Source organism: Aspergillus fumigatus, chromosome 3 (genome assembly GCF_000002655.1).
Source record: "Aspergillus fumigatus Af293 chromosome 3, whole genome shotgun sequence".
Lineage (NCBI taxonomy): Eukaryota > Fungi > Ascomycota > Eurotiomycetes > Eurotiales > Aspergillaceae > Aspergillus > Aspergillus fumigatus.
Window position 1 is genome coordinate 1,942,377 of NC_007196.1, and position 25,037 is coordinate 1,967,413.

General features: G+C 52.6%; 9 protein-coding genes across 9 annotated transcripts; 5 read left to right on the forward strand and 4 right to left on the reverse strand.

Annotated features, from left to right (window-relative positions):
- Positions 1-361: 361 nt before the first annotated feature.
- On the reverse strand, positions 362-2,434 carry AFUA_3G07700 (dolichyl-P-Glc:Man(9)GlcNAc(2)-PP-dolichol alpha-1,3-glucosyltransferase ALG6; the record flags this gene model as incomplete). Its single annotated transcript, XM_749748.2, has 3 exons — positions 2,029-2,434; positions 1,803-1,965; positions 362-1,748 (listed from the first exon to the last, which is right to left on the reverse strand). The coding sequence occupies exons 1-3, from the start codon at positions 2,258-2,260 to the stop codon at positions 362-364; spliced, it is 1,782 nt and encodes a 593-aa protein (XP_754841.1). The 5' UTR covers positions 2,261-2,434.
- A 182-nt stretch (positions 2,435-2,616) lies between these two features.
- Positions 2,617-4,944, forward strand: AFUA_3G07710 (putative nucleolin protein Nsr1; the record flags this gene model as incomplete). The annotated part of the gene is made up of 3 exons (XM_749747.2): positions 2,617-3,926; positions 3,978-4,279; positions 4,335-4,944. The coding sequence occupies exons 1-3, from the start codon at positions 3,198-3,200 to the stop codon at positions 4,942-4,944; spliced, it is 1,641 nt and encodes a 546-aa protein (XP_754840.1). The 5' UTR covers positions 2,617-3,197.
- Positions 4,945-6,187: 1,243 nt separating this feature from the next.
- Positions 6,188-7,447, forward strand: AFUA_3G07720 (uncharacterized protein; the record flags this gene model as incomplete). Its single annotated transcript, XM_749746.1, has 1 exon — positions 6,188-7,447. The coding sequence occupies one exon, from the start codon at positions 6,188-6,190 to the stop codon at positions 7,445-7,447; it is 1,260 nt and encodes a 419-aa protein (XP_754839.1).
- Positions 7,448-9,395: 1,948 nt separating this feature from the next.
- Positions 9,396-10,011, reverse strand: AFUA_3G07730 (uncharacterized protein; the record flags this gene model as incomplete). The annotated part of the gene is made up of 2 exons (XM_749745.1): positions 9,396-9,636; positions 9,932-10,011. The coding sequence occupies 2 exons, from the start codon at positions 10,009-10,011 to the stop codon at positions 9,396-9,398; spliced, it is 321 nt and encodes a 106-aa protein (XP_754838.1).
- A 1,747-nt stretch (positions 10,012-11,758) lies between these two features.
- AFUA_3G07740 (uncharacterized protein) lies at positions 11,759-12,875 on the forward strand (the record flags this gene model as incomplete). The annotated part of the gene is made up of 3 exons (XM_749744.2): positions 11,759-11,940; positions 11,989-12,126; positions 12,238-12,875. The coding sequence occupies exons 2-3, from the start codon at positions 12,042-12,044 to the stop codon at positions 12,873-12,875; spliced, it is 723 nt and encodes a 240-aa protein (XP_754837.2). The 5' UTR covers positions 11,759-11,940; positions 11,989-12,041.
- Positions 12,876-13,597: 722 nt separating this feature from the next.
- AFUA_3G07750 (N-acetyltransferase family protein) lies at positions 13,598-15,889 on the forward strand. The gene is made up of 2 exons (XM_749743.2): positions 13,598-15,789; positions 15,845-15,889. Exon 1 carries the CDS (start codon positions 13,721-13,723, stop codon positions 14,885-14,887), a length of 1,167 nt encoding a protein of 388 aa, XP_754836.2. The 5' UTR covers positions 13,598-13,720; the 3' UTR covers positions 14,888-15,789; positions 15,845-15,889.
- Positions 15,890-16,235: 346 nt separating this feature from the next.
- Positions 16,236-16,893, reverse strand: AFUA_3G07760 (uncharacterized protein; the record flags this gene model as incomplete). Its single annotated transcript, XM_749742.1, has 2 exons — positions 16,236-16,487; positions 16,636-16,893. The coding sequence occupies 2 exons, from the start codon at positions 16,891-16,893 to the stop codon at positions 16,236-16,238; spliced, it is 510 nt and encodes a 169-aa protein (XP_754835.1).
- A 3,523-nt stretch (positions 16,894-20,416) lies between these two features.
- On the forward strand, positions 20,417-23,036 carry AFUA_3G07790 (argininosuccinate lyase ARG4; the record flags this gene model as incomplete). Its single annotated transcript, XM_749741.2, has 3 exons — positions 20,417-21,572; positions 21,641-22,471; positions 22,528-23,036. The coding sequence occupies exons 1-3, from the start codon at positions 21,518-21,520 to the stop codon at positions 23,034-23,036; spliced, it is 1,395 nt and encodes a 464-aa protein (XP_754834.2). The 5' UTR covers positions 20,417-21,517.
- A 262-nt stretch (positions 23,037-23,298) lies between these two features.
- AFUA_3G07800 (uncharacterized protein) lies at positions 23,299-25,035 on the reverse strand (the record flags this gene model as incomplete). Its single annotated transcript, XM_749740.2, has 2 exons — positions 23,978-25,035; positions 23,299-23,888 (listed from the first exon to the last, which is right to left on the reverse strand). The coding sequence occupies exons 1-2, from the start codon at positions 24,528-24,530 to the stop codon at positions 23,299-23,301; spliced, it is 1,143 nt and encodes a 380-aa protein (XP_754833.1). The 5' UTR covers positions 24,531-25,035.
- Between the last annotated feature and the right edge of the window lie 2 nt (positions 25,036-25,037).

The following is a 25,037-nucleotide window of genomic DNA, read 5'->3' on the forward strand; positions in this document are numbered from 1 at the left end:
TGACGGAGACATTCTCGGTGTTGATCTAACACTGAGCGATGGACTGGGAATAATGCGGCTGTACTCGGGGCCAGGTGTTGCGTTATGGGCTACGGTTTGATTTCTAGATTGTATATTAGCATTACTGCATGGAGTTCTTGTCGATGCATCCTCATGTACACTACAGGTATATAGTCAGTTCTCTGGGAAGGGCGTCCGTCTCTCAGACAAGTGAATAGAACATCTCTTCTTTCACGCAGGACCTACGGGATTAGAAGAATCACCGCCTCAGGTCTAGAAAATCCATTTGGGAAGTATAGGAGTATAAAATGGGTATCATTTGAGAAAATCTTCAAGTAACCGGCCCTCTGACCCTCGGCTATCACTCCTTCTTTTTCCGGCTCTCCTCTTCTGCCGCCTTGCGATCAATCTGCCAGCATTGCGTGATCAGTCTCCACATACACCACAGGTAAGCAATGCCAAATCCTCCCGCGCCAATCAAGACGTTGAGCACCACCCATAAATCGGGCTTGCCCTCCGGTGGAGGCACAAATGCGTCGAGGACATGCCAAACGATCATTGCCAGGTAGAAGCAGAAATGCAGAAGTTTCGTGAGGATGCGAGGCTCGGAGACAGGACGTGATTCGCCCCCAGGGGTTCGGCTGCGATATGTCTCCAAGGAAGTTGGTGGTAGACCCATCAGATAGGCCCAGAGACCTGTCATGACAAAGTACGGGACCCGGAGTTCGTCGCGCTTGAGGAGAGGATACATGGTCCAGGAGCCGAGGACGTTGGCCCATCCAACCCAGGCCCTGGTGTCTTTGCTCAGGCCGCCATCATTTGCAAGAAGGAGTGTCATGGGAAGTAAGGGCAACAACACACTCTTTTCATGAACCTGGAAGGAGAAAAGGAAGAAGCCCCAGGCGACGCTGGCCAAAGTGGGGAGCAGTAGCGATGCTCGCGGGTGACGGAAAATGATTCCACAAGGAATAAGGATGGATGCCAGTGTGGCGCCGAGTGAGACGCGCTGGAGAAGGCTCGCTTCGAAGCGATGAAGCTTGTAGAACGTGTGGATGGCGCACCAGGCGTTGGCGACCTTGTCCTCAAACAAACCACGTGCGAAGGGGAACACACGGTGGATAATTTGCATCAGCTGAAAGACGGGTGCGTACAGAAAAGAGTCCTTTGACAGCTTAATGGGTAGAGCCTGGAGCAAAGGAGGTTCTGCAGAAGCACTCAGATAGTCCCGAGCATCGGCATTGGTTGCGGCAACAAGCAGCGGAGTAAACAATAGCGCAAATGCGAGGATGGTGATAATGGCTATGTTCAGAAGACGAAGAATGCGTACCCTGGGGAAGATGCAAACGCCTAAAAGAAAGGCGAACATGACCGGGGCGTAATAGAGGGCCATCTGCTTGAAGCCCAAGGCGCCCACGAAGAAGAGACAAGCCCACAGCATCCGCCCGGCCAATATAGCATCCAAACTTGCGACCACAAGCCCCAGCATCACGGTATTATACTGGAAATGGCCATGATCGATGAGAATGGTTGCCGGTTGCAATAGGATCGCGACGAGAGCAATTGAGGCAGACCAGGCTGGAACACCTTGCATCCGAGTATAACGACGAAGGAAGTTGACGACGGCGGGGATGTAGACAAGGTACTCGGAGGCGATAACGGTTCCCCGCATGAATACTTTCAATTTTGGATCCTCAAAGCCGCGCGAATCGTCCAGGGCAAACCAAGAGGGGTCAAGGACGCTTCCACTACTGATTGTCAGCAACGAACGCCTTCCTTATAATATGTCCCAGAAAGCCACGTACATCTTCCCCAGCAGCCAGCTATGATATGCCGTCAGAGGTGGGTAATCAAGTCCCCAGTATTGCAAGTCATAGAGATACCATTTCGACATGGGCAGGTGAATGGTGAGCTCCATCCAGTGCCTTTGCGCTTCGAAATCACCATGCATCGGAGGCACCTGGAAACCTGCATCTATACGTCAGCTGCACGTTTGGACACATATTCCCAACACCCAGGCACTGCACAAACCAGAGTAGCCCCACAGACTGACAGCCCAGCGGAAGAGCCCTACCACCATGAGGATCAGAGGTAGCACCAGCCATTGAGATACACCAGCTCGGGCAGCCCACAGAAACGAGACGAGAGGGAACGCAGGGGATGATTTTCCGCCCTCAGCTTCAAGAATGAGGGAGTTGTTCGAGCCAGTGGGATACCTTCTCCTCTTCCGTGGCCGATGAGATGAAGGGGTCGTGGGAGCCATGGTGTAGCAGTATCACCTGTCTCCCATTGGCTCAATATAGTGCGTCGCCGAAGAAGAAGAATCCGGTAGTAGGAGCGTGAGGAATGCCCGTGGTAATCAAATAAACTGCTTGGAGTAGAGAAATGCTGTAGTAGTCTGTGGAGGTGGAACTTGAAGCTAGTACCAGCAACTGACACTGTGGTTCCAGCGACGGCCGTGTGCTCACCGAGTTCCTGCCAGGTACCCACTTTTTCTTAAGCTACTGTGGCATAGTGCCTGAGCTAGCTTCTACAAAGTAGGCGGTGTGCGTAAATCTCTGCCAACCTCCAGAGATTTTTTTTTTCTATATCCTTATCAGAGTCCTTGAGGTTCTCTCTTTTTTTTTTTTTTAATTCTTTCTTCTCTTCATCCTCACATTTTCCCATTTATCAACTCACTTTTCTTACATCTTTCTCACCTGAATCGTTATAGATTCAGTGAAACTCTTCAGTCTCCTTAGAAACCATTTGTTGACTGACGCAGCAGCGTGGGCCGTACTTTGCAAAGTACACTTCAACAGACATCCTGTGGGCTTAATACACTGAGGGCTGTGGGCTGTGGCATATTGCAATCTATACTGTGGGATCTGTGGGATACTCTCCGTGGGTTTCATATTATAGACGAGTGCATATTTCCTCTCCGTCTCTGTGGGCTTGAACACTGTCGTTGTGGGTTACTTGTGGGTATTTGTGCTGAATTTCTTCCATTTGTGTTGAGATTTACGTCCAGCTGTGATAAGGTCATCACTCCTGGATTTTCCATCAGGGGGCTTCAACTCAAATCGGGTGATTGAGGGATTGTAGGCTTTGCCGCACAATTACAACTTTCCACCTTTCTAAGAGAACTTTTATTATGTATATACTACTCTCTAACCTCCCCTCCTGATGCTCAAGCTAATCGGCGTCTTTCCTAGTACAAAATGTCTAAGACCAAGTCCGTGACCAAGAAGGGCGCCGACAAGCCCGTCGACAAGGCCTTGAGCAAGGTCAAGGATGCTGGCGTCACCAAGGCTTCCCAGTCTCCCAAGGCTAAGAGCAAGCAGATCGCTCGCGAGGTCGCTTCCAAGGAGAACTCCAAGCGCAAGAAGAAGGAGCCTACTCCTAGCAGCAGCTCTGAGTCTGACAGCGATGAGGAGATGGAGTCTACCACTTCCAGCAGTGAGAGCGAGAGCGAGGAGGAGAAGCCTGCCAAGAAGGAGGTGAAGAAGGAGTCTAAGAAGGCTGAGTCCTCTTCCGAATCCGAGTCTGAGTCTGACAGCGACGAGGAGATGGACGACGCTTCCAGCAGCGAGAGTGAGAGTGAGAGTGAGAGTGAGGATGAGAAGCCTGTCAAGAAGGACATGAAGAAGGAGTCGAAGAAGGCTGAGTCCTCTGATTCCGAGTCGGAGTCTGACTCTGAGTCCGAGTCGGAGTCCGAGTCGGAGTCTGAAGATGAGAAGGCCGTCAAGAAGGAGGTGAAGGCCAAGGCTGACACTTCCGAGTCCTCTGAGTCCGAGTCCGACTCTGACGAAGAAGAGGAGGCTCCTAAGAAGGCCGCTAAGAAGGAGTCTAGCGACAGCGAGGATTCCGAATCCGAGTCTGAGTCTGAGTCCGAGTCCGAGTCTGAGAGCGAGGACGAGGCTCCTGCTAAGGCTAAGAAGGTTGAGAAGGTATGTACCCGTGGCTCACAGCGCCTATATTTCTTTTTCTGACCGTATCAGGAATCTTCCGAGGAATCCGAGGATTCTGATGAATCTGACGACTCCGAAGGCTCTGATTCTGACTCTTCCGAGTCCGAGTCGGAGAAGCCCTCCAAGAAGCGCAAGGCTGAGGAGGAGCCCGCTGCCGCCCCCAAGAAGTCGAAGAAGACTGATGAGGAGGCTTCGGGCGCTTCTGCGAACCTCTTTGTTGGTAACCTGTCGTGGAACGTCGACGAGGAGTGGCTCCGCCAGGAGTTCGAGAGCTTCGGTGAGCTTTCTGGTGTTCGCATCGTCACCGACCGCGACTCTGGTCGCTCCCGCGGGTAAGTTTTGTCTCTTACTAGTCGTGTTTGATTCACCTTGCTAAACTACATCCAGTTTCGGTTATGTCGAGTACGTCAACGCGGCCGACGCTGCCAAGGCTTACAACGCCAAGAAGGACACCGAGATTGATGGTCGCAAGATCAACCTCGACTACGCTACTGGCCGCCCAGCCAACAACAACAACAACCAGGACCGCGCCCAGGCTCGCGCTCGGAACTTCGGTGACCAAACCAGCCCTGAGAGCGACACCCTGTTTGTCGGCAACATCCCCTTCAGTGCCAACGAGGACTCGGTCTCGGAGCTCTTCGGTCAATCCGGTACCATCGTTGGAATCCGTCTGCCCACGGACCCCGAGTCGGGGCGCCCCAAGGGCTTCGGTTACGTGCAGTTCTCCTCAGTTGATGAGGCTCGCCAGGCCTTCAACGACCTCAACGGCGCTGAGCTGAATGGCCGTCCCGTCCGTCTCGACTTCAGCACTCCCCGTCCCAGCAACGGTGATGCTCCTCGTGGCGGCCGCGGCGGTTTTGGCGGTCGTGGTGGCCGTGGTGGTCCTCGCGGAGGTGGCCGTGGTGGTCGTGGAGGCTTCGGCGGTCGCGGCGGCGGTGCCCCTAACAAGGCTCGTGGTGGTATCCCCGAGTTCAAGGGCACCAAGGTCACCTTCTAGACGAGTAGCGACATGGTGTCTTGATTCAGGCGTTTCTTCTACGGCTTACAAAAGATCTGGGTTATGTCTAGGTTGCATGGGTTGCAAAAAGTTGGTCGTTTTAAGTTCTGTTGGGAATTAGTCTGTACTACATTAGATCGACTACTCGGGTAATATGAATGGTCAGTGAGATTCTCAACTTATTGTTTGGTTGTTCAAGTAGTTGTCCAATGTGAGAGCGTGCTGTGGTGATAGCAGAGTTGCTGATCGAACAGTACGAGCGCTGCCTAGGATGTGGTTGGTGCCCCGCATTTGTGGCTTCATTCTTTTGGCGCTGATCTCTTTGATCAGCAGTCGCCCACGTCTCTGACTGTCTATCTTTCACGCTTATCATGGTGCATGTCTTTCATCCCCTTTCTTTCTAGTGACCTGGTCTTCTTGATTCTTCTCTTCTCTAGATTTTGCGTTCTTTGTTGTGTAACTTGTGTTTCTTTCTGATTCTAGAGTCTGTATTTTACTGGGTCGTGAGCGTGATTCTCTGCGCGCCCAAGTCACCTGCCCACAGTCTGGTGATCCTCTGACGTCCACTCGTTGCGTCGTTGATCCAAGACGACCCTCCCTACTTCTCTCACTTGGCCTTTTTATCTCCTTTTTGACCGGGTTCATCTGGTTTATGTATTGTCATCAATCACAAACCTGATTGATGATCTTCTGCCAAAGATTTGCCCGGGACTCCACCTTGATAAGATCATATACTACTCTGTACTGCTGCCGCGCTGCTTGATTGATGATCCGGTGGTACTCTTCCCCACGCACCCCCACCGGCTTCCTATCAGCTTTCTCCTCGTTTGTCTGCCTTCTGAGTCCTTGACCGCTCTCTCATCCTGTGTGGTCTGACTTCCAACACCCCTCTTTTCTAGTCGAAGTAGATGGTTGAGACTTCCTTCTGTCAACTATCCTAGATAGGGTCTTTTCCAGATCGAAGCTTGCCCGTCGAGTTGTAGGTACCGACAATGCAGCCAAATCACTATGACCTGCTAGGTCAGGCGCAACAGGATGAGTGCCGACCTGCCCCCTGGATGACAAGAGAGGCTCATCAGCCGCTTCGGGAGAGCATGCGTCAGTCACGGTCTCCATCGGCTGCTGGGTTCACGAGATCTGAAGGTCAGTTGGTTGAAATACTTGTTACCTCGCTGCAGTGATGTTCTCTTCAACCGCACACAATCGATCAACATGTATAATCGATATCAACCATCGTGGCATAATGTACTCACTTCGGTATTATATAGATTCGTGGGTCGAAGTATCATCCCAGCCGTCCTCTTCCTCCCTTTCATCTGCCGCAACCAACGATGATATCATTACTACGGGCCTACGTGTTGAGCGGACGGAGTCCAGGGCCTATCACCACCGTAGCCGGCGCCGTCGTTTGCAACAGCTGGCAGCTGTGGCCACCGCGCACGCCGACTATCCGCTGCGGGAGACCAGCAGTAGCCAGGATGAATATGACGAAAGTGAGAGTGAATCAGATCATGTGCTTAGCAGTTCCAACGAAGACATGACCCACGCCCCCGTCGAGATGCCTTTCCTTTCGCAGACCGGCCCTGCATTACCTGAGCGAGATGCGACCACGGCGAGCGATGAAGACGACGCATCAACGGCACTGGGGATGCGGATCAGCTCATCGCCCTTTGTCCCGCAGCCCAACGTGTTTTCTCATCCGCCCGAGGACCCTGCTTGGACGAGCGCAACGGGCCACCACCAGTCGCAACCCAGTACCGTTTCCAATTCGAGTCGTCAGACCGCCCTTCGAAGAAACTCGCAGGCCAGTGTACGGGCGAACAGACGGCCTCAGCACAGCCCGTACAACATGATCTCGCCATCATATCATGCAGACCACGATGCCGCTCTTCGGGCTAGTCTGTCCACGCTTCTCTCGTGTGCTGCTGCCGCAAGGGGATTGCCCAAGTCCGATCCTCAGCCTTCACCGGCTGAGCCGTCGAGAGGGGCGCCTTCATCGTTCCGCCTGGTGCCCGAATCAGTAGCGATGGGAGAAGTGGAGGTGAGTGAGAAAGGAGAACAGTCTGCCATCGAGACCACCTCGACCAGGTCTCATCGCCCCAGCAAAAGGCACCCAGAGTCTACGCCTTACACCCACAGGACCAAGCGTCGATCCAGCTCGTCCAAGGAACGCAACTCGGGGCATCCCTCTGCGGCCAAGAAGAGCCGTCGAACGGGCATGGCCGAGTCCTTGTCGACCGGCAGTCCCACCATTATGACGTGGGTGATCAGCGCCGGCGTCGTGGTGCTCTTCTCGGCCATCAGTTTCTCCGCGGGCTATGTACTGGGACGCGAAGTTGGCCGGCTGGAGGCGGGCACTGGCGTGGGGTCGGCCTTGGGAGACGGAGAGGCGGGGGCCCTGGGAGGCAGGGTGTCGGCAGGCTGCGGTCAAGAAGCCGTTCGAGGCGGTTTGAAGCGGTTACGCTGGGGGGCGGGGTCGGGTGCATCCGGCGTCATTGCATAAACTATTGATTTCTCGACTGATGATCATGACCAAGTTGAGAGAGATGGCTGGGCGTTCAGGGTCGGTTGTTCGCTCGTTAATCTGCACGACTCGGAGTATTTATTTCTTTTGCGATGCCTCAGCCTGGATGTCCAGGAGGAAAATCCATGTTTTTTTTTTCATTTACTTGCTCTGGAGTTGGAGTTTGAATTCTGTCGCTGATGATATGTTTTGGCTTGCATCTATACCCACTTGCCGTATAAGGATATGGACGGGGAGATGGATCATGGACCTGCAAGAACAATGGAGATTGAAATATTGAAGCAATGCAACAATGAAATGATAATGTCTTACGGAGCAGTCTGCCCCTGACGCTACGGCCCGTTCCCGTGTTGTGATGTAGATCTGATTGAGGCATTCCCCTTCGAGACCTCATGACCGTGACCAGGCACGAACATGGACATGGACACGGACACGGTAATTTGAAATGATATGCAGATTGCGGGGTGCAGACAGATGCAGGTGCGCAGTCTCAACTCCCACAGCGCCTGAAGCGCCGAAAAAAAAAAAAAACGAAAGTCATTCATTGAACATACCCTGAACCTCGACTCGGGCGTTGCATATGCATCTCGCTTCTCTCGCCTGTGACATATCATGTTTCATCTGGATGTATGGAGTACAGTCGTAATGATAACGCAAGATTGCAGTAGCGGGAGTGTACACCGAACAAGGCACCGTAGCATCTCTGTGCAACCCCTTACCCCTAGCTTCGCAAAAGAAAAAAAGAATGATAAGATGAGATGGGGGAAACAGTACCGAAGCGGTCAGTCTCAGTAAGGAACACGAATGGTTCGTTCCTGGGTTGGGACTGAGTCACAGGAGACAAAATATTCATACAAGCCTACAGGTTTGGATCCTGGTCAATGTCGTGACGGCGACATTGACCCGAAGGATGATGCCATTAAGTTGATGCCGGCTGCATGTCTTATCTTCACTGTAGCGGTGGAGACTCAACTCAACTCAACTCCCATTCCTACTCGGACTCGGACTCTGACTCTGACTCAGATTCAGATTCAGACTACCTTGTGTTCCGTGCTGGACTGACTCTGACTCCATCTGGTAGATCTCGGTGGTCATCTATTTGGCCACAGCGACATGTCTCCTAATCGGCTTACACACCGACTCCTCCTCGTGTTTTCCATCATGTCGACCTGGCAATGGGTGTCCGACTGTCCCGTCTGACACTGATGATACATTCCAATGCAAAAGCAATTTTACTCGCGTGAAGCCAAGTGACCATCAAGACATGTTGATCTTATTGGTCGGCTAACGCTGCAGCTGCATGCGCGCCAGCCAGAGGACCTGTAGGCGGTACGGCTATGTGATGTGGAAGAAACGGGCATGTGAGGCGTCTCAACTATACACTAGAATGATCTTTGCATGGATTGTGGAAGGGTGTTCATCCACGTTTCTGATTGGGTTTAGTTTGATCTAAAATTGACATTCTTGTGCTTCGACATGGACATGGACATTAACTAAATATGCTCGTGATGATGCTCTTGCCTCCTTGCTTGAGAGCCCGGAACTCCTCGCTAATTTGCACCTGATGAAACAAACCAAAACAAGCCCGAGACCGAGACCGAGACCGAGACCGAGGCCAGCACCGACACATGAAGGATTGATGCAGACAAAGGAAAAAGTACTAGAGACAAGACACTCTGAAACTCGGATGCAGAGAGACTGAGAGACCCATCCTGCAGGTCTCGCCCCAAAGCTCAAACTCAAAAGTTGGAATGAGAGAACGAAAGGAAAAGACGGTGAAGAATTAAGCGACGAAAAGCTATGCAGCTCGCTGGCGTCGCCTCATCTCATCGCGGGTGAGAAATCGGCGGATTCGCAAGACGAAGCGGTAGGCTGTGGAGTCTAAGTCAGGTTAGCCCTAGCCCTTAGTCTTCCGCGCAACGATAGATCAAATGTGATGGATAAACTCACCACAGTTTCTGCGCGCCGACGGCTTGGAATAATCCTCGGTGGAGTATACGTCTATCCAGGAATTGGGGTCGCGATAGCCAGGCGAGTTTTTGGCTCGGATCCATGGGGTATCGTCGGATTGGAGTTGGAGGGCGACGACGTGAGGATAGAGCGACCCCAATGGGTTCAGGAGCTCTACTGAGGAGAGGTCTTCTGCCCTCTTGATGTCAAGGCTTTGACTGGTCTGGTGTCGTCAGTACTAGAACTGTTGAATGTTCTCTGGGTTGAAGAGCAAGACCATACATAAGGTTCATAGTTGGACTTGTAGCAGCACATGGTGACCAACGTGGACTAGGAAAATTGATAAGATGGGTTGATAATTTGACTTTTGAGGATGAAACTTCCATGACTCTGGAAAAGATTGAAGGTTGAAGGCTAAGTTATATATCTTGAACTCTTGATCCTGTTTGCTCCCTTCCCTGCATGAGGCGAGTAGGTTGGGCCAGTGGAGGTCGGTCAAGTCAGCCACTCTACATCAATCCAGGTACACCACCATGTAGCGGCGGCGGCGGTGGTGGTGGTGTGGGGGGGAGTACATCAATGCGCATGTTCATGAACCCTGGATCTCACTTGGCATTGCTTTTTCCCCCTCGTCCATGAGAAGATCATTGGGCGGTGATCTGTATTGGACCGAGTCATGATCTCATCCGTCGCCTGACTGGGAATAGTACGTAGTACGGTCGCACGGCCATTGGCTGGTACCTGGGTCTTACAACTCTTACAGTCTTCCTCTCAGACCGTTTCGCCTGCTGGACTTTGGGGAGTTATGGCCCGTAACTTACATAGCAGCTTTCACTAGAGAATCCTGTCCTTGATCAGTCGATTTGCTCGATCAGGGAAGAGCCAAGCGAGATGAATGTTCTTCGCGGCCTTTGCTGATTGCCCAGCCCCAGTCCCACCCCAGACAGAACTCATTCGGAGTCATTCCCAGTGCCAACTCCAATCTCCTCGCTAGTGGTTCCCGTTGCCCTGTTGTTGTTTACTTTGCCTGTCCCCATTCGTCCTCGGTTCTTACAAATATAGACATCATCATTATTGATTAATGATAACAAATTACAATTACCTCTCTACTGGCCGAGGAAAGATTGACATCGTCGTCCAATGCCACTTTGGATCTGCGCCGGGGAGCGGCCCCTTGCGTGGTCCGTACACCCTCAGAGTATCAGAGTGGTCAGCGGCACAGCCAGACCACGTTCGACGTTGCTGCGTTGTACAAATCCAGTCCTGAGACTCATGTTACGTCTCCATCGTGTGTCACCCACATTCCTGTTACCCTCGTAGCATCACCTGAGCCTCCTGGTGGCCCAGTGGTTTCCACGGGCCACCATGGGTGCGTGAAGAATCCATTCCTGCTGCCCTATTGTCCAGAGTACCCGATGGATTCCAACAGATCTGTCACATCGGTTGAGGAGGGTTCCTGTCTCTTCCTGTGAGATTGAATAATCATGGCCTTGGTGGGCAGCGCCACATCCTGATCCTGCTTCACAGGTGTTTAGAGTCACCTGATTAATCCAACTTTTAACATAAATCAGACTGACGATAAAACAATCACACATTCCTGGATAATACAGTCTATCCACACTATTGATGGTCAGTATATGTCATCTCATGACCGTGCAGCGTGCCAAGTAGAGACCAGCGAGGCCGTCCCTCGGCCCCTTCCCTTCAGCGGCGCTTCAATGGTCCATTCGTTTAGCTAGAAAACGATAGTATACCATTAGAAGCTCCCGGACTCTCTTCATTGGTTGCTGTCAATATACATGGTCGACCCGAACCTACAGATGTGGCTGCGAAGATCAGGATTCCGGTGACAAATTGACTGTTGACAATTACGACTGGGCCAGGGGGGGTGGTTGTCATTTATCAAAACAGGGTGTAGCGTCATCCACCACAGTATAGATCAGACCTAGCCCTGGATCAATAGTAATCTCGATAAGCCAGGGCAGCATCCAGCAGACTCGAGGATCAACAAGGATGGAGAGTTAGTGCCTGAGTCTTCCAAATCATTTACTCTAGTTACTCTAGTGTGTGATCCCGTCCAGGTACTCGGGATCATCGTCGCTCATGTCCGGAGTTGCAGATCATTGGGCCGCGAGATCCACCATTGTATGACAAAGCAGTGCACAGCCACACTCACTGGCCTTGTTGGGCCCTTGTGATTGGTCAAGCCACGTTTATGAAGAGCCACCCTAGTAAACGTGGCTCAACAGTGGCTCGAACTATGTGGCTGGTGCAGATGTGGCTTGAGACCCGATCGATAGATGCCTACTAGTCTGCTCGCAAAAAGCATCACTTTCGTCCGATCTGTGCCCTTTTTTACTCGACTTGGTCAACTCCACTTGCAGACCCGTGCACAAACTATCTGCCGAAACCGAATGAAGCTTCTTTCATTTTCGCGTTCCATGCCTGGTTCGGCATGCCCGTTCTCGTTTCGTATCTCGGGACGGGCCCATTGAGATCTATAAGATGGCCTCCTCGCTCGCGTTCGTTCGTCACATTTTGTTTGACCTCGAGACTAAACTACCCAGTAGATGAAAACCAACCCTGAACGTTGGTCGCTCATCATTCATGTCCCATATCAACCATGACGCTGCACGTTCAGGCTTCCGTCAGAGACTACTGGACAAGTTCTCCCTATACAGACGAGCCAGCTCTCTCTTCTCCCGCAAGTAAGTCCAAGTCCCTCACTCTCCCTCTGCCCTTGATCCATGCATTCGTCCCCCACACCCCACTCTGAAAAAGAAAAAGAAAAAAGAAAACACCTTCTGAGATCCTCCCAGAGTCAATGGACATGGAGACTGAATGCACTCCCGGCAGCCGCACGAATCATTCCACCATCTCAGTAACCGAGCAACCGTCTACATTTCCATCAGCATGGGCTGCACTCGCCCCCGGCCACGCCCCGGAGCCAGAGACTGTCACAGATCCTGTTACAGACACTCCCCCGGACTTCCCCCTGGACCTGAACGACTGGTACCAGCGGTACCTATCGTGCATGCGCTTCTTCCTAACAGAGAGCCAGCACTCGCCCAGCGTGCAGGCCTTGGCCACCTTTCTGAATATCAGACTGCCCGGGGACGCAGCCGACGCAGCTACCGTCTCCGCCAGAGTCTACATCCGGCGCCTGGTCGCCACGGGCCAGGATACGCCCGCGAACCTGCGCCTGTTCTTCGGGGAGGACTGGGGAGCCGGCGTGGGCGCGATCCGGCAGCAGGAGCGGTTGAATTATCTGTTCGCGGCGAAGAGCGGCGGCTGGGCGGCGACGAAGAGCGCGTATGATGTTCTGCCGGATCAGCAGGTGCCGTTTCTGCAGCCGCTGCGTGAGCCGGAGGAGGCAGAGCTACGGGTTGCGGATGCGCGGTGGAGCGAGTGGTTGGCGATGGAGGATTGGATGGTCGGACCTAGGAGGCCGTGGTAGCCACCCCTCCCTTCTCCCTCCGCCCCGAGGGGGGGACACTAGGGGTAGGTCAAGGCGTGAGGGTGATGCTCATGAGTTATGATTCATGATATACTTTTCTTTTGTCATTCGTTAGTCTACATCTACCTGTTTCCTTTGTTGGATATCCACGAGTGCGTACGGCTGGTGTCTATCATTTCTATACCTATATCCCGTTCGATTCGCTGTCGTCAGAGGAGTACGGATTACAATTCAATTGATATTATCACGCCTCAATGGGAAAACGTCCAGACAAAAACAAGGAGCAGGATCGGAAAATAATCACGAATCCCACGTCCCCATTCCCCTTTATTCATAAGTTCATAACATGGCAGGGCATTGACAAGGACAAGACGCTAAGCAGAGCACCGTGCGAATTATTGGCATTGAGAGGTACACAGATTCAGCAAGCAAGCCAAGCACGACTACAGTCAGCTCAGCCTCCAATAGTCGTCCCTACTGAAGGTATCTGAATCGTTCGTAGGGAAAGTATAAGTGAGGTGAAAGTGAAAGGAAAAAAGAATGACTCGTCAGATCTACAGAGTACTACAATCGCCGTGCACCGCCACAGTTGGGCGTCGTGATGCGCAGGCTACATGCCTATCCTGGGAATCGGCATGACAAATACTGTGCGACTATGGCCCTTAGGCCGGAGCCAAGCTTCGCGACAGCTGTTAGTCAGGGACAGACTATTAGACTATGAGGCTAGGTGACCAACTTAGTGTTTCATTAGTGATGACTCAATAGCGTACTCCGTACTAACGACCTACCTACCTACCTACCTACCTACCGCACAAGTTCCCTGTTCCCCGCACTTTTTCAAATCAATGACAGTGACAATGACAATGACAATGACAGTGGGTGATCAAAGGCTCCCTTCGGGGTTTACTCAAATCACCATCCAGGATGATCCCCGGGCGCTACTCCCCCTGCTGAAATCCCAGCTGCCTCATTCGATTCCGCTCCTCCGGCGTCTGCAGCACAGCCTGGCATTCCCGTCCGAGACGGCCCGGCTGCTGACGACGTTTCCAGGGGTCGAGCCTCCCTCGGGACCATGGCTGGCTGCGTATGTGGATCTGCCACGTGGGCGAGAGACGCAGATGACCCTCTACTCGAGTCTCGAGCGGGAGTCGGTCGATGAGGACAAGGGTGATAAGGATGACAAGGATCCTGCTGTCATCTCCACTCTGCACGGCCGCCCCGAAAATCTCGCGCTCGCTCGCGCGCAACTATTGGCCTTGCTGTCGTATACCAAGTCAGCGCTGCTGCCGGGGTACCTGGCCTCGCGTCCTGCCCGAGGAGTAGGTCCTGGCCCAGCCCACGCGCCGGGACAGACGCCACCCCCACCGCCGCAGGCCTTTCTCATCGGAAACCTGCATACGGGCCTCATGGCCTTGCTGATGAAGTCGGGGATTTACACGGACCCGGACCCGGAGCCGGTACCTGGTGTCCGGGTCCACCGTTACGATAACCCTCCATATGTCAAGTACCTGGTTCGGAATGTGCAGTGGCACTCACCAGCGCGAAAGCCAGACCCAGGATCACCATTACCGCCCGGGTACCGGTTCCAGGATCGTCAAGGGCGGACAGGAATCCTCCCGCACCACTACGCGCTGGTCCGGAGCCGGACGCATCTGCCGCGCTCGGACGAGACCCTGTCCAGGATCCCCGGAGTGGCGGCGTATGTTGATCAACCGGGAGACGGGGAGGAGACGCCCATCGCGTGGGTCTTTCTCGGCCTTGACGGAAGTTTGGCGACGTTGTTTGTGGAACCAGAGCATCGCGGCAAAGGCATCGCGGAAGCGCTGTCGCGCGAGGTGATGCGGCGTGGGATGGCGGAAGGGGGCATCTGGCGGGAAGTTGGCGAGGACGGCGAGGTGTGGGTTCATGCAAATGTGCTTGCGACGAACCGAGCCAGTCGGCGGGTTCTGGAGAAGCTGGGCGGAGAGGTTGGATGGACGAATACGTGGACTGTGGTCGAGTTGCTGAGCTGATACAACGGCCGAAGCAGATGGCTCCGGCTACTACTGCCCTTGAGCTTACGGACAATACTTGACGATAGTGTCACTGCTTCATATGAGGGGACGATAGAGAAGCAATCCTAGATCAGATAACCCGCCAGGTTTAAGGACGTCTTCCTCACAGCCGTCGCTGCTGCCAGTTAGCCCACTCGTGCGGGATCCGCCAGCACTCAAGCTTCATCTTCTTAGCCGCAGCTGCGAACCTGAGACACCTATCCACATTAGACAAGACATCATGAGATCAAGGTAACAAGACGGCCACCAATTCACTTGAGGAACAGTTCATGAGCGAATGCTGCGAATCCAATGCGACATAGGGGATCATGGACAGTAGGTGACATCACCCACGCTCCCCGTCCACTCGAAATGCACTACATCCACAATTCGCCGCAGATTCTGCGGTTGTAGAAGGCTCCGTGTGATATCGGCCAGCCATGCCAGATGCTGTTTCTCCGACAGCCGACATGCCCCATACCCGACATCCAACTCCGCTCTGGTTCGACCGATATGCGGTCCGCCCGGCCCTAACGTGCCAAACGGAGCGAGCGCACGAAGCAGCCCTTGATAGTGACTGCGATCATTCACGGAGCGATATGGACACCGATCGTACGTTGTGACTTCCGAGACCTGCGTGCTCGCCTCAAAACACCTTGTGATGCGACCCCATCACGGCCCAGTTGCAATACGCCATCACCACCAGAGCGCACGTCTTGTTCATTCGGATTGCCGCGGCGGATTGGTCCAGTCAGAACACGATCCGGCGGTCCAAATACTCGCAGAGATTCACGGCATCTGCCTGTACTGGGAATCGGGGAGGGCCCCCTGGTCAAGAGACGGAGAAGAACCCGCATCATGTTTCATTGGATTGGGTACTCGTTAGTGAGGGGCGAAAAAGGCCCGTGTCGAAAGCCAGCCGGCTGACCATGACAGGCATTCATTGTCCCTACTTGTTGGTATCGACTCTGGAGTTGAAGCGGTGCAGGCATTGATATCATGATTGTCATCCTCCTGAGCGAACGTGTCGACAAAACACTCATCCCTTACTTGCTTTGCGTCAAGTGACCCAAGTTGCTCGAGGTAAACAGAGTTTCAATCGATTGTCCTGCACATTCAAGATGGATGGGGTGGGTCTCGCTTTGGTACTATACTGAACCTGGTTTCGACTTCTGATACGATCAAATCCCGCTGCAGGCATACGTGGCCATGACGGGAAGAGGGAGGGTCGACATGGGTGATGATCTTCGGGTTGGGAATTCCATGCACTTGAGTATTCAGAATGTGATCAGCTACCTCTACCCTCCCGCCCACTGGGGTCGATTATTTAAAGAACCACATCGACGACGGTGGTCTCTTTCTCAGTCTCTCTCGACTGGAGCATCGTCCACCATTCCGGAGGTTTTTCGCCATCGTGCTGTTCTGCTTCACCATGTCCGTTCTCTATATCCTGACTACATCTCCGATCCCGTACGGCGTCCTGATCGTTGGTCGAATTGGACACCGGGATAAGAGACTCCCTCCCGGGCCGCCGACCCTTCCCGTGGTAGGAAATATACATCAGGTCGCCCGCAAAGGGCTACACAGGCAGTCAGTCCAACCGATCGGACCAGGAGTGATGGTGCGGAAATAATGCGAATCAATGCAGAATGAAGAAATGGGGGGATGAATACGGCGGAATCTTCTCGTTAAAGCTGGCCAATGCAACCATGGTGGTGCTGAATGACCGAGTGGCCATTCAGGAGCTGACCGAAACGCGAGGCGCTCTCTACTCCGATCGCCCACTTGACGAGGTGGTGTCCATTGCCGGCCAGCACAATTTTGCCTTTTGGGATGCCCATGCTCTCTGGAGATCGGAGAGAAAGGTCGCAGCGGCTGCCCTGTCCGCCAGCCAGCTGGATGGCGAGCTTGGCTTGGTGCAAGAAGCCGAAGTGGCCATGTTCATCCAGGACCTGCTGACCACTCCGGACCAGTTTTTCTTTCATATCAAGCGCACCGTTGCCTCGATCGCAAACATCCTTGTCTGGGGGTTTAGGGCGCCGTCATATGAGGACTGGTGGGGGCATACGGTGCAGGACGTGTCGTACTTGCTCTTCAAGTTTCTGGAGCCCGGATCCTATCCCCCCCGTAGGCCAGCTTCCATTCTTGAGATATCTTCCGGATCGATTGAGCCCCTGGAAAGCCCGCGCGTCTCAGGTAAGTCAGGTGATTCGCGACACCTGGGCTGAGGCGCGACGACGCCTCGAAGACAGACGTCGCAAGGGGGACAAGAGGTCCAGCCTCGCAGATCGGCTGCCCGACGGAACCCAGCCAATGGACGTTCCATTGGATACTGAGATGGAGAACTGTTTTCTTGGCATCCTAGTGGAGGGACGAGCAGAAACGACGGCCAGCAGCCTGGAAACAGCGTTTCTTTTCCTGGCCGTTCATCCGGAGGTACAGGCCAAAGCTCGGCGCGAGATCGATCGAGTCTGCGGCCCAGACAAGTAAGTGTCCCATGAGGCGCTACATGACGCGGGTATTTTGGTCAGGGTGCTCACGAATCCAGGATGCCCAGTTGGTCGGACTTCCCGAAACTACCATATATCAACTGTATCATCAAAGAAAGCTTGCGAATCCGGCCAATGTGGGTTTTGCCTTGCACGGATGCAGAGTTGAGATGATAACCGGGATTCGGCGCCCCGCTCTGCTTTCCACACCGTGTGAGAGAGGACGACTGGTATCGAGGGATGCTGATTCCAAAGGATTCAATCATCATCATCCCAACCTGGGCCCTTCACCGCGATGAAAACGTGTACCCCGATCCAGAAACATATAACCCAGACCGCTTCCTGCAACATCCTGGCCTGGCCGCTGACTATGCGGGCAAGGGAGATCCGATGAAGAGAGATGAGTGACCAAGTAAAACCCCCCCCTGTGATGTTCGTAAACTGATAGTGAGACACACCACTATGGTTATGGAGGAGGCCGCCGCGTCTGCCCGGGCATTCATGTTGGCGAACGCAGTCTCTGGCGTATGATCGCGACGGCCCTCTGGGCATTTGAGATTGGGCCCAAAACCGATCCTCTCACCGGCGAGGTGAAACGTCTTGATACGAGCGCCTATGTGGAGACATTGAATCACCATCCAGAGCCGTACGAGGTCGATCTCAAACTGCGGAGCGACGGCCATGGAAAGACTATTCGACGGGAAGCAGCCCGTGCGGCTGAATTCCTCCGGCGGTTTGCGGAGTAGATCAGTCTGGAACAGAATGAATGCGAGTACAGTCCATTGTCATTACCAGCAGTGGGGATTGAGAAGCCATACAGTTCCTGCGGTTCACGGCGTATTCGCCTTCGGGACGAGTCCCGCATAATTCCCTCGTGGCTACTGCGGTGTCGCACACGTCTAGGTGTCGCAGGACTAGATGCAGAACCAGACGGTGACATACATGAACCAACAATCTGAGATATTATTAAATGTGAGGGGCCAGGGAATCATTAGCAGTTAGACACCCTGTAGACACTGACACCTGACAAGAATTACTGTGTGGGACGCCCACTGGAGTGCTCGGATATCTACCCTGTAACCCTTTGGTTAGAATTGGCAAGCCACTTACCTTGAGTCCTTGACTGACTTGGCCAAAGCCATAGTGGCCTACATGCTTCTGTCCTTAGATGTGGAACTATAGTGTACAGAACAGTTGACTGTATAAGGATATCGGTGTCTCTGAATATGGTGTCAAAGTTGTTATCACATATCGATGAAGGTCAGTATTGGCGATTAAAGAAGGGAATCAATGATGTCTATATGATATATCTTGCTGGAATCTGCCGGTTTCAACAGAAAGTCAGAGAAGTCAGAAGTCAGAGAAGTCAACAGAGAAGTGAATAGTCAATGGGAGGGACTGAAGAGGGACTGATGAAAAGGAACCTCTAGTAGGAATAATCGTTCAGATCAATAGGCTAATAGCAGATACGCAATCCACAGAGGTAATTGTAGTTGAAGAGGCATGAATTTAATAGTCAGTAGTGATGAATGATTGAGGGCTGAGGCTCTTGAAATGGCGGCCAGTGAAGAAGCAGCCGAGAAGCCAAAACAGATGAACACAAATCGGCTGTTTAACCACTGTCCTCCAAAAAAGGGGACAGTGAGGGTTGAAATTGAGTAGCTGAACATCACCACATCTCTGCTGTGACACCAGCAGTTATGGAGTGGAGCAATCAATATTGCATTGTCCAGGCTTGCGTCCACACTAGGAACTCCAAGCCCAATCAAGTACGCAGATATCAATTAAATGGATCACTGTACAGATAGACGTCCTGCCAGATATACTTGTGATTGTAGCTCTAGTGTCCATAGGGGTGGTCTGCCTTAGAGAACAGGATGAGGATGAGAATGGAGAAAATGATGGGATAGATATATAAACATCATGCGTCGCATGATATAAGTGGAAGTATGTCAGATCCTGACATACACATACTATCTAACCTTTTGCTAAATGAGTCGCCTTGGCAATACTTTCCTTATAGCCCCTGCCATACTAAGACAACTCTTCCATTGTAAATTGATTAGTTGGGGTACCTTGTGCTCTTTGACTATGAGTATAAGAGATGGGTCCTAGGAAGGCATCAACACATACCAAACTCGTAAGTGAAGGAGGCTATTTATAAGACTTTGACGCAGCTGTATTATCCGACTGGTTTCCTTATATGTATTGCTAGGTGAATATCGGCATCACCCTCCTTGTAGTACTTAAGCCTTTGTCATAACGTGTCTCTCCTTCTGCTTCTTTTCTGGTTGTGTGAAGGGCAATGGCGGAAGTTCCCAGTGCCTGTTTGCTTCTCTTCACCACCTACAGCAGCACAGCTCTAAACCTCTGCTGTCTTCCATCATCCCTGACTTGAGAATGTCGCTGCTAAGTCAGCCTGACCCCAACCCTTGTTTCTGGATACTCAACACTTCCACAACTAACATGACTTTGGCCGCGGCTGTTTCCAGGGGCAGAGCGCAGATCCATGCCACCGTATAGCCGCCGTGTGAAAGTATTCGGGGCCATTCTCACGAAATAGTGATGATATAGCAAGTATAAGGTTGAAGTGTATAGTATTTCCACTCGACCAGGCTGGAGACTATGGGAGCATTGAGATCAAATGCGATGAATGAAGAGAGGAAGAGAAAGAGAAGTACATGGTCTAGAAGACTCAATATACAGAGGAGATTAGATATACTAAACATATACAGAAGCTGTTCCAGGAAGATCCAGTCGACAGATGGCTAGTCTGAGACAACTATCACCTCTATGTCCGCAGAACCAGAGCTGCCGAGCCTCATGTTGAATTGCATACCTCAACCATGACAGAGACTCAAAGACGCATGCGCTGAACAAGGATATGTCCGCAGGGTGTTTTGGGAATATACATTTGTTTGCTAGGTAGCAAACATGTAAGTTGGAGGACCTTGTCTCTTATTCTTGACTGGCACAAATTCCTATCTATACATCTCTGCATGATATAAAGCTGGTATACATTGCATCTCATGGTGACAAAAGATAGGTGCCATTGGTTGGACATCTGCTTGATTCCTTTCCTTTATAGATATCAGAGTTGCTGCCACAAGCAAGGGTAGATACACCGCACTATTAAAAGAAAATCAATCCTCTATGAGAGCACGCTGTGAATAATTTATATGAAAGCTAACTGTTGTCTTATGAACAAACTGTAGCATGATTACATCTGTGGCTACACCCCTATACTCTGTAGTACTTTAGTTGCACTAGCAAGAGATTTTCTAGGATTCCAGCAATCTTTTACATCACATGTAGCAGAACAAAAGCCAGCTCGTGAGACATTTGATCTAAGCACAGAGAAAGGCCTTAAACTTCTCTCTATTCTGTACGCTGACCATCAGACTCATCAATGGCTTGCGTGCATCGGGCTGGGATGTCCTGATGCTCAGGGCTGGCTAACTGTTCCTGACAGATGCATGAGGTCTCTTGCATATCTTCAGGCGGCTACTTTGCGAAAGCAATAACGTTTTGATCCGTATCATCATCCAGATGTCGCATATCATTCAACATTGTGTCATTTGACTGCTTTGTCTGGTTCGAGATCCCTTCAGCTTCTCATCCTACTTCTGGCTATCAGTGAGAATACTATCTCCCATCAGCCTGTATTGTGTTATCAGAACATCTGCATCACCTATATTACATATCATATCATATCTGTCGATATGACAGTATTCTTAAGCTCAAATGATAATCTTTGCTGCGTCATTGTCGATTAATAGAGAGTGATTATTAGCATGGCGGTTGAACTCGTCTCCAACCTATCTCGGCAGAGGTCCATTGCAACGTTTGTAGGAGCTTGGAAGGCAACATGAGAACTCATATTACCAGATATCAAAATTCATCAAGCGCATGAGTAGAAGACAACACTATGGCTAACTAGTTGTTATAGCATTGAGTGGTGACTCATTGTTGATAGAAGTCGGCCCCATCCGGTTAGCGCCGATGTCGCTCCTGTGTGAATCACCGAAATAATCATTTGGATTCCGATCTGTCCATCGCCTCCTTCTCGCATTTCTCTCTCCTCTTCAATTCATCCATTCCTTCGTCTACAGCTTCCACAATGAGTGCTCCCAAAGCTGTCGCAGAGAACATGCTCTGGGGTGGTCGATTCACCCGTGTGTACCCCCTCCCCCAGCTTCAATTCCTCCGAATACTACTAACCTATTTATCTTTTGACTCGTAGAGGGCCTCGACCCCCTGATGGTTCAGTACAACCAATCCCTCCCCTACGATCGTATCTTTTGGAAGCAGGATATTGCCGGCTCCATTGCCTTCGCCCGGGCCAACACCAAGAGCGGCATCCTGACCCAGCACGAGTTCTCCGAGATCGAGCGCGGATTCAAGCAGATCGCCGAGGAATGGAGCACCAACACCTTCGCCGTCAAGGAGAGCGACGAGGATATCCACACAGCCAACGAGCGCCGACTCTCGGAGATCATCGGCAAGGAGATCGGAGGCAAGCTGCACACCGGCCGGTCCCGCAACGAGCAGATTGCAACCGACATGCGCCTGTGGCTGCGGGATGAGCTGCGCAAGCTGGACGCCGTCCTGTGCGATCTCATCAAGGTGTCGATCGCGCGCGCCGAGAAAGAGCTCGACTTCATCATGCCCGGTTACACCCACTTGCAGAAGGCCCAACCCGTCCGGTGGAGCCACTGGCTACTGTCGCATGCCACCGCTTTCGCCAGTGAGCTGCAGCGTCTGCGGGAGGTCACCCGGCGTGTCAACCGCAGCCCCTTGGGCACCGGCGCTCTGGCCGGAAACCCCTTCCAGATCGATCGGGAGGCAATGGCCGCGGAGCTGGGCTTCGACGGTCTGCTGTACAACTCGATGAACGCGGTGGCCGACCGGGACTTTGCCATGGAGACGATGCAGTGGGGAAGCTCATTCATGCTCAAGATCTCTCGCTGGGCCGAGGATCTGATCATCTACAGCAGTTTGGAGTTTGGTTTCGTCCGGTTGTCTGACGCGTACTCGACCGGCTCGTCGTTGATGCCTCAGAAGAAGAACGCAGGTGAGTTTTTCTCTTGTGTTTACTTTCATCCTTGACCCCCAACTAAACGAGACCAGACAGCCTGGAGCTTCTGCGTGGCAAGGCCGGTCGTGCCTTCGGCCACATGGCCGGCCTGATGATGACCATCAAGGGTCTCCCCACCACCTACAACAAGGACCTGCAGGAGAGCGTCGAGCCGCTGCTGGACCACATCAAGACGGTCAGCGATAGCATCCAGATCGCCACCGGCGTCCTGTCGACCCTCACCGTCCTCCCCGAGAAGATGACCGCCGCACTGGCGCCCGAAATGCTGGCCACCGAAATCGCCGACTACCTTGTCCGCAAGGGCGTCCCCTTCCGCGAGGGCCACCACATCTCCGGCCGGGTCGTCGCCCTGGCCGAGAAGAACAACGTCCCCATGGACACTCTGTCACTCGAACAGCTGAAGGCTATTGATGCGCGCTTCGACGAAGATGTCCAGGCTTGCCTGGACTACGAGCGTGCCGTTGAGCTGAAGGATGCCGTCGGCGGCACCAGCCGCCGCGCCGTTCTGGAGCAAACCGCCGTCCTCAGGGGATTGCTGTAAGAACATGATCTGTTCAATCTCATGTTTTAGGGAATGAAAAGCTATGTCTTTCGGGTTATATGTTTTAGTAGGTATATAGAATACATTTCGGTTCGGCCCCCAGTCAACAATTCATCTCTACATGACAATTTACCACCAACAGTATACAAGAAATACACGACATCAAATCAATGCATCAAAACAACCACCAATAGAACAAGGGTATACAAGCCACTCGGCACAGACAAACAGCCGCCCAACTGCACCAATTGTGTAGTTGAACTCACACCCCCGTCCCACTCTCAAAACTCTTTCTCCACTCCTCCCTCCGCCCTGCCTCCCCTCCCTCCTCGAACTGCATGAAGCTAAGCACATGGCCAATCCCCTCCCCGGAACCAGGATACTCATCATCCCGCGGAAACCGGTAATCAAGGTTCGCGCCCAGGATTACCCCGTCCGGCGTGATGATCGAGGGCAGCTGCGGTTGGGCAGGCTGGTCTACCTCGGAATTGGTATGCTGCGCGGGGGTCATAGTCACCTGCCTCTGCCTTCGCTCAGGAGGGAGGTTGATTAGTTCGCTTTGGGAGTAGGCTGCTAGCTCGGCGCGTTGGCGGTAGAAGCCAGTGTCGAAGAGTTCGGGGGTGATCTCTGCCCTGTCTGGGGTTGGACTCGTGCTTGCGTTTGTGTTTGTGCTTGTGTTGAGGGCGATGTTCAGATCAGGGGAGGGCTGGGTTGCCGCGGACGATGCCGGTGGTAAGGAGGATACGGAGCTGTGTTGGGTCACCTCAACCGGTGGTGAGGTTTTACTCGGGTCTGCGTACGACGGGGGGCTTATGGAGTTTGATATTGCGGACGTTTGTTCTGAACCGGGAACTGTCAAGGCTTGGTTGATGATTGCGTGGGATGCCAGAAGCAAGTCAATTTTTATCCCAGCCAAACTCATGTAGGGGGGCGTAGCTCACCATCAAGTAACCGTCCCCCGTTCCCTGACACGACCCCTCTGCTGCTTTCAACCGTTGACGCTTTCTCATGGCTCTCGCGAGGGACACGCCACCGCAGCAAGACGAACCGTTTACCACGCTTCTTGCGAGACCGGTGCACCAGGAATAACAGCCCGGCTAGCAGTATCAAGGCCAATACACCTCCCACAACACCGCCAATCAATGCGCTGCGGTCGTGGCCGGGACTCGCATCAGCAGCATCCGTATCTGTCGCTGGTGCAACAGCCTGAGTCACAGTTCGAGTCGGAATGAGGCCCGGGATGTCTCCCTGCGAGCTTGTAGAAGGCGCAGTAGTGATGGCTGTCGTTGGCGAGATCGCCGTTGTGGTTGAGGCAGGTTTCGAGGTGGTGGAAGTAGTCGACGTCGACAATGTAGACTGGCTCTCTTGATCCGGACATACACCCGTATTGCACGGATCAATTGAGCAACAGCCACGGAAGTTGCCCTTGGAGCAAACATACCATTGCTTGCTGCCGGTGCAAGTGTTGGCTTGACGGGCGAGATGGAGAGTCATCTCTCAGATGACAGACGTCAAATGGGTTACTGCACACTGCACTTGGACTACCAAAAGACAGGATTAATGACTTAGAACGAGACTGAAGATAGCAACGAACGCACGAAGAGCGAGTCTTCAGACATCACCGCAACGGTAGTCACTATGGAGTAGGCCTCCATGTGGTCGTGCTGAGCCAAGAAAGGTAAAAGAAAGTATGGGCTGCAATGTGCATTGATTCTTTTCCTGGGTAAGCATGGCTATGCAAGTTTTTCTGAAACAACTTCACTCCAAAACGAATGAGCCATACAAAGTGGCAAGACTTGATGACTCGAGTTCTTTGTCTGTCAGAGATTTTGGCCGGGGCGGAGTCCTCAGTCCACGAACAGTCAAGCTATGAAGTTACCAGCCACCACAAGGGTCACGGAGTCAGGGTTCGTAGCGGAGAGCAGGCGATGCTTCAGTCTTCTCATCGATCCCAGAAGGTGGTAAAGAGAAAGGCATGATTGCCATAGTGGCATTCGTCTA

Excerpts from the sequence above, each read along its gene's own strand:
- AFUA_3G07750 (XM_749743.2), top strand. The coding sequence starts at position 13,721 with ATGACAGTGACAATGACAATGACAATGACAGTGGGTGATCAAAGGCTC.